Below are 7302 nucleotides of genomic sequence, written 5' to 3' on the forward strand. Positions count from 1 at the left end.
TACAGAAATAATCTGTCCCAATGAGCTTTGGGAGAGCTAAAGAGGAACCAGTTACATACTGGGGTTCCCAGAGACTTCCACTGAGATCAGATGAGCTCCCAGGAGGGGTTCAGTACAAACAGAACAACCCAATATTGTGGGATATCTAGTTTCACACAGATTTTAATTAAATGGGACCAGCAAGATTTCAGCTCACCATAATTTACAAATATATATATATATATTTTTTAGATAGCACACTGAGTCTGTCCATATTACCAGGACTCTGAGAAACAAACAACATGTAACCATACAGTATGCTTTAAAGGCCCATATATCCCATATGTATTTCCACCTTGGGAGACTGGGAGACTGCAAGCAGTGGAGTTTTACAGAATAAAAGCAATGACTGTGGCAGAACTGGGATCATCCAACCCATAGCTAATGGAAATACATCTTTCCCATCGCACTGTCATGATGTAGCACACAAATCCAGACCTCAGTCTAGATTTACACCTCAAAGATTTACACCAAGCACTTAGATTTTGTGCCGAGAGAAGCCCAACTGCCACGGATGGCACTGGTAATGTGGGACAAAATAAGGAAAACAAGGGTGTGAGTATTTGTAAGCAGAGCCTCAAAACATATGTTTTTAAAGGGTGAGAGAGAATGAAAGTGTGCTTCATTATACGCTTCAGATGATCCAGTCTCACCGCTCATTCAAGTTCTGGGTTTGACAGCTTCCCACTGTATCCTTTATATATCACCCGTTGTGACTAAGCATTGAGGGGACATGCAATCATTAATCACCATTATGGATTTCTTCCCTTCTGTTGGGTTTGACTTACAAGCTTCGGGGCAGATCCTGCAGCCTTTACTCCTCCCCGCAGCCCTTTGGCCAAGCCATCAGCCCAACGTCGCCCACGGAGCCCTCCGGGCGCTGCAGCATCGGTAGGACTGGGCGCTGTGTTTCCAACACCCGCATCCCATTCCAACACGCGACGGCTCCTAATGCACAGCAGGAATTAGCAGAAACTTTGAACACTGCATTATTAAATTAAAAGGTTGCAATCTGCCATGAGATGACTTAAGCAGGACCTGGGAGTATGTGTCTGTTAATTTTAATGCTCTGTCTCAAAGTACAGAACTCCGGACATTTCCAACATCATATTTAAAACATGGTACATCTACTAATACGTGATCTGGTGCATTAATGGACCAAATTAAGTTACAGGTATGAATTTTACATAAAATGGATTAATATTATATGTCATGGAGGAATTTTAAATACTCCATCTCCATGCATTTTTAATAGTTATGTGCTCTAATTTAATGTTCCCAGGCATTGCTTCGCTTGAAGTCCCTAAACTCTCCTCCTTCCCCCTCCCCTTCACCACCCCCACCCCCCCAAGGTTTCCTTGGGATTTTCCCTGCCTTTAAACCGGCGTCCTGAAGTCCCTCAAAATATCTGTAAAGCCGGGCTGGGTCTCCGACACCGGGCGGATAAAATCGCGTTTCACGACCCGAGGAGATGGGGGGGGGGGGAGGGGGGGGGGGAGGGGGGGGGCGGGGGGGGGAGGGGGGGGGGCGGGGGGGGAGCCGCCTTCCTCCGGGCGGGCGGCGGGGAGCGGGGCCGGCCGCGCAGGGCTGCGCTCGCCCCCGCGGAGCTGCGCGGCAGCCCGCGGGGGCGGTGCCGAGGGCCGCTGGGCGGCGGGTCCCGCCCGCATTCCCGCAGTCCTCCCTCCCCGGGACCGCCTTCCTCCTCCTCCTCCTCCTCCTCCTCCGCCGCCGCCGCCGCCGCCGCCGCCGCCACCGCCGCCGCCGCCACCGCCCCCGGGGGTCAGCGCCAGCCGCCCGCCCCCTCCAGCAGCGCCACCGCCCCCCCGGCCCCGTCGCCATTGGCCGGCGCAGCGTTCCGGGGGGGACACGCCGCGCTCTGATTGGCTGCGGCGCGGCACCGTGGCGCCCCCCCCCCCCGCTCCCCGCGCCGCGCTCGCCTTGCCCCGCCGCGGCGGCGCCCCCGCCTCCCCCCGGCACCGCCCGCCGCGCCCCGCGCTATATAGCGGGCGGCGCGGGCAGCGACGGCGGCAGAGGCGGCCGTGGTGGCAGCCGGGTGGCAGAGGGCGGGTGTGTGTGGCCGTTGTCGCGCGGCCCTGCCAGCGCCTCTCGTTGCATCCCGGGGCGGGGGGGGCGCCCCGCCGGTAGTGCCAGCGAGGCTGCGGCCGTGCCGCGCTCCCCGTTGCGTTGCGGGTGGTGCGTTGTGCGGCTTGCCCGAGGTCGCCGGAGACGGCAGCGGCGGTGGAGAGGGAGGTCTGCCTCCCTCCCTGCGGCGCGATGAAAGCCGTGAGTCCTGTCCGACACCCCAGCCGCAAGGCGCAGCCCGGCGTGGCGGGCGGCGGCGGGGGACACCCGGCCCTGCGGTGCCTGGCCGAGCACAGCGGCTGCAAGGGGAGCCCGCCGTCGGGCGAGGAGCCGGCGGCGCTGTGCCTGCAGTGCGATATGAATGACTGTTACAGCCGGCTGAGGAAGCTGGTGCCCACCATCCCGCCCAACAAGAGGGTCAGCAAAGTGGAGATCCTGCAGCATGTCATCGACTACATCCTCGACCTGCAGCTGGCTCTGGAGACGCACCCGGCGCTGCTCCGGCAGCAGCAGCAGCAGCCGCCCGCCCTGCACCCGGGCAGCTACCCCGCGGGCACCCCCAGGACCCCGCTGACAGCCCTCAACACTGACCCGGTAAGAGGTGCGTGCCACGCCACCCGCGGCTCGGGGCGCGGAGCGGGAGGGGGTCAGCGCCGGCCGCCTTGGCAGCCCCCCCTCCGCGGTGGTACCTCACCGCCGCCGGCCCCGTGGCTCTGCCCCTGGAGGGGACGGAGCGTCGGAACGGCCGAGGGTGCGCTGGGGGGTGCCTGCATCCCCCCGGTGCAGGCAGGCACCCGCCCGGTGTTTACCGTGTAATTACGGGCTCTCGAGGGAGCCGCGGTAATCGCCGTGTTTGCACACAGGGAGCTGCCCTGCGCTTCCAGCGCTCCGCGGAGCGCGGCGGGGGCCGGCGGCCCCGGGGCTCTGCGCCTTGAGCGCCCACGGCGCGACGTGCTGTGGGATGAGGGGGGGCGGCTCCCCTCCGCGGGACCCCCGTGGCAGCCTGGCGGTGCATGCGGCCGGGCAACGGCGTGCTCAGTGCCCCCGGGGGCTCCCCCGGCTGGGCGGGCAAGCCCGCCGTCCCCGGGGCCGGTACCCGCCTGCGCACCCCCGGTACTCGGGGGCCGCCAGTGCCCTGTGCGCAGGGGTGGGGGTGTCTGGGGAGTGGGGGGAGATCTCAGTGTCCTTCGCCCCCCTAACTCGCCGTGTCCGTTGCTGCGCAGGCTGGCTCTGTTAACAAGCCGGGGGACAGCATCCTCTGCCGCTGACCGCCGCTCCGCAGGTGAGTGCCGGGGGGGCAGCGCAGGCTCCCGCACCGCCTCTGCCGGGAAGCCTGCCGAAGGGGGGGACCTCAGCCCGGCGAGACATTTTTGCAGGAGGCTGTGGGGGTTTATTTTTAATTACGGGGTGGTTATTTTATTTTCTTTAATTACCGGGTGTTGTGGTTTTTTTCCTTTCCCCCCTACCCCCGGAGCGCTTCTGGCTGCGGCGTGCAGCTGCGCATCCCTCCGCCTGGCCCAGCCTGGGAGCTGCGGTTGTTGTTTGACCTGGTTTGTTTTGGGTTGTTGATCAAGCATGTCTTGTGTTTTGTTGGTGGCGCCAGTCGGTCTGGAGCGGAGCGGTTCACACACCCCCTCTATTCATTCCTCTCCCACAGGTGTGCGGAGGCACCGCGGGGGGCGGGCGGCGGGGGGGGTGGTGGGGGCCGGCCCCGCCGCACCGGAGGAAGGAGCCATCCAACCCCCCCATCCCCAGCAATTCCCATGCTTCATCCCGGCAGACCCAGCCTTTTCACCGTTTTGCACGTCCGTAGCGGCCCCCCCGTCCCGTCCCGCCCCGTCTCTTCTCTTCGCTTCCCAGCAGATGCGAGCGGCGCGGCCGCGGTGCAGGCGCCTGGTGGACTCGAGCAGCAAAAGTTGCCACTCAGCCCCTGGTTAGCGAGGACCGAGCCGAAAGCAGACTTTAGAAGCGTTATAACTCTTTAAGGGGCCGAGCAGCTGAATCTTGAAGCTTTACTAATCTACCAGAGCATTTGTAGATATATTTGACATCTATTGTTTAAAATAGATGGATTTTATTGGGGCCCAGGGAACTTTCTACTCCCTGCAGGAATGTTACATATTGTATAGTTAAATGAGTGACATTTCATACTGTGTATATATAGAGATGTTCTATAAGTGTGAGAAAAGTATATGCTTTAATAGACTGCTGTAATTATAAAATATTTTTAATTAAATATTTTTTTGTAAATATTATAAAGGTGTGTATGTTTTTTTTAAATCTGTGGGATTATCTCTTTAGAAAAACCACAGCTCAAGTACAGAGCTGCTAATATGGAAGTATCTTGAATGTGTAGGGCTTTTTTTTGTCCCCAAATGTCCTTTAGACTCAGAAGTTACAGCTAATAGCTAGTGGTCCTGCATGATTGCATGAGATGTCTAATTGCAAATAAACTTGTTTGGAGTTCATACAAATGTGTTTTCCTCAATCTAGACTTAAAATGTTTGTAAGTGTATTATACATTTTGAGACTACACTTTTGTCATTTAGGCACAGGGGTTTTTAGTGCATTCTATAAAACTAGCGGTAAGATATGTAGTGGTTTTTTACTTAGAAAAACAAATTCTATCTAGTTTTTGCATTATGGGGGCGATGCTTTAGATCTTTAATCAGCTTTTTTTAAAATCTGCTGTTGCATCAGATCAAGAGTTGTTCTGGAACTTCATTTAGCACCAAAAGGTTTTATTGCAAACTTGCATTCCTACAGCCTAGTGATCACTTAAAAAGTGAAAACAGTTCTCTGCTTGCAACCAAAGGGCAAAACCATTAACAAAACCAGTTGCTGTTTCCTTCGTCCAAAGAGTATTAATACCGAACTGCAGAAAGGCACATGGGCAAAGTCATTATGATCAGTGATGTAAATTCATCTTAAAATTAAGTAGACCAAAAATCGGATAACTGCGTCAAGATTATTTTTCTAGTACAAAATGACTTACGTTTACCTGTAACATAGCTGCAGTGAAAATCCTGTTTAATCTCTGTGATGTGTAACTACTACATGTGAACATTAAACTAGATTTACCTGTCTTTAACTGTGATTTCTTCAGCTTATTTCTTCCATCCTCTGAATGTGCACATTCTCTCCACTGATTTTGTACGTACCGTTTGACGGGTGGATTAATCTCACAGCAGGGTTTTGTACCTTCAGGTCTTCCAGCCTGTGAACTGGTGTCCAGGCTCAGTGAAAGATGCTCGCCTTGTGTGATCAGTAGCCTGCGTGCTAGTGAAATGGGATTTTTCAGAGTGGGAGAATTAAGTAGGATTTAATTGGGTGCTTTGTAAATAGCTAGCCAACTGTGTGTGTAACATGGTCTGTTTGACTAAAAAAAGAGAATTTGATTCAAATTTATACAAGTGTCAAAAGTACTATAACCCAAGGGACAACTTCTATGAAATTAAATATTTATAAGGAAATTAACTACCAGGGTCATTAGCTATTGACTACAGTGATAATGTCAACAAGATGAGCATTCTCTTAATCAAAATAATTGCGTAAAGATCAAATCAAAAAGTGGCTAATGCATCTGCAAACAGAAGGCCTGTGTCACTGCAGATGCATTGAAAGTAGGGGCGTTCCACAGGCTGCCCTGTCGGGAGAGATGGGGAGCGGGTCCCTGCCTTGTGTTCCTCCAGCTCAGATGTTGCAATAATAGTAGTTTAACGAGCAAAATCCATGTTCCTGTAAAACTTGGGGACGCAGAATGGGAAGTTCAGGACTTAAGTAATACAGTGACAGTACGAATGCTATCCGTAGGGCTTTTTACTGCAGTTTGGGAATTCTGTTGTGTTTAAAAAAAAAGCAACAATTTTCCAAAGGAAAGGTTTAAATTGATGTTTGTTTTCTTTGTTTATCCTACTAATATTTGTAGTCTCCTGCTTTAGCTTGTATAGCTCAGCGTATTTTGTACACGGTGTTTCAGTAACATTAGTTCTCAATACCCCCATTTGTTTCTCTCCGCTGTTGCCAAATTGCGGTATTCTGTTACACAGCAGAGGAAGGGGGCAAAAAGTGCTGTCTTAAAATACGAAGCTACCTTGTCGAGTTTCTACATATCAAAGCTGGTGTACCCTGGGAGAGCTGCTCACCCACTGAACTGCTCTTCGAGGGAGGGCGTACCAAGCCCTGGATTGTTTCAGGTCAGGGCAATCTCCTGCTCAGTGGCTTAGGGGGTTGGTTTTGCTTTTTTAAAAACTGTTGCGGTGCAACAAGTTCGGACCTTTAGAAAATGTAGTCTTATTAAAGAGCTGTGAAAATTGTTTCTGTTATATAGCATTCTTGACAAATGTGAAAGCCTGTGTACGATACTCAAGAAAGCTCTTTATCAGAGCATGGTAGATGCTCGTCTTGATTTATTCCTAATGCTACGTATGAAACCTTCAGCAAGGAATACCTGATCGATCGCTTCCTGATGGCTGGAATCAGTACAGTCCTAAATACAGCCAGAGCTACTATTATTTTTCAAAGATTAATTTAGAGTCTTTCACCATATTATAATCCCATATCTTGTTCAAATCATGTTCTCCATATAGCAAAAGGTGTAAACGTTGGAACAAAGGCAAATTAAAAGGACTCTTTTCTTCTAACGCCTTGGATTTTCTCTTGGTCACAAAAGCATTCCTTAAAAGGAGCTTTTTGATTGCGTGATGAGGGTTGTGGTGAGGCTGCCAGATTAGGAATTAGGATACCAAATTCTGTTCCGAGCTCTGCTACTGAGGCTCTTCTGTGATCTTGAGCAAGTCACTGGCTGTCAAACAAACTTCCAGTTTTCCACTTGCAGCGTACCAGTGGCAACATGTACTCATCTTTATAGAAGCAGGGAGATGAACCAGGCAAAATGCACTTGTGGGTTTTTACTTCATCTTTCTTAAGGGGATTAAGTTTCAGGTAAGAAAGGCAGCAGAGGGAAAGCAGGGGTGATTGTCAGGAGAGCCTTCCAAGGAGGAGCCGACTGAGACATACACTGTGCGTAGAGGCCGCGAGGAACCTCTTGCCTGGGACACTGAGACTGTAAAGGACTAGGAAATTGTCTGGAGGAGGAACATCTGAGGGACCTAGGTCTTTTGTGTCCCTGACTGGTACGCTGCCTGCAGAGCACAGCAATGGATGCTGCTGGCGCTGCCT

General features: G+C 52.5%; 1 protein-coding gene across 2 annotated transcripts; it reads left to right on the forward strand.

The window, feature by feature from the left end:
- Positions 1-2050: 2050 nt before the first annotated feature.
- ID4 (inhibitor of DNA binding 4) lies at positions 2051-5212 on the forward strand. 2 transcript variants are annotated; one of them, XM_055800715.1, is made up of 3 exons: positions 2051-2722; positions 3345-3403; positions 3779-5212. In XM_055800715.1, exons 1-2 carry the CDS (start codon positions 2314-2316, stop codon positions 3356-3358), a joined length of 423 nt encoding a protein of 140 aa, XP_055656690.1. In that variant the 5' UTR covers positions 2051-2313; the 3' UTR covers positions 3359-3403; positions 3779-5212. The 2 variants fall into 2 exon arrangements, with proteins under 2 accessions (XP_055656690.1, XP_055656689.1); XM_055800714.1 differs by having other exon boundaries at positions 2051-2715.
- Positions 5213-7302: the final 2090 nt, after the last annotated feature.

This window comes from Falco peregrinus, chromosome 3 (assembly GCF_023634155.1).
Source record: "Falco peregrinus isolate bFalPer1 chromosome 3, bFalPer1.pri, whole genome shotgun sequence".
In the NCBI taxonomy this organism is placed as follows: Eukaryota; Metazoa; Chordata; class Aves; order Falconiformes; family Falconidae; genus Falco; species Falco peregrinus.

Excerpts from the sequence above, each read along its gene's own strand:
- ID4 (XM_055800714.1), top strand. The coding sequence starts at position 2,314 with ATGAAAGCCGTGAGTCCTGTCCGACACCCCAGCCGCAAGGCGCAGCCC. Across the intron at positions 2,716-3,344 it reads CAGCCCTCAACACTGACCCG|GCTGGCTCTGTTAACAAGCC; the intron begins GTAAGAGGTGCG and ends GTTGCTGCGCAG.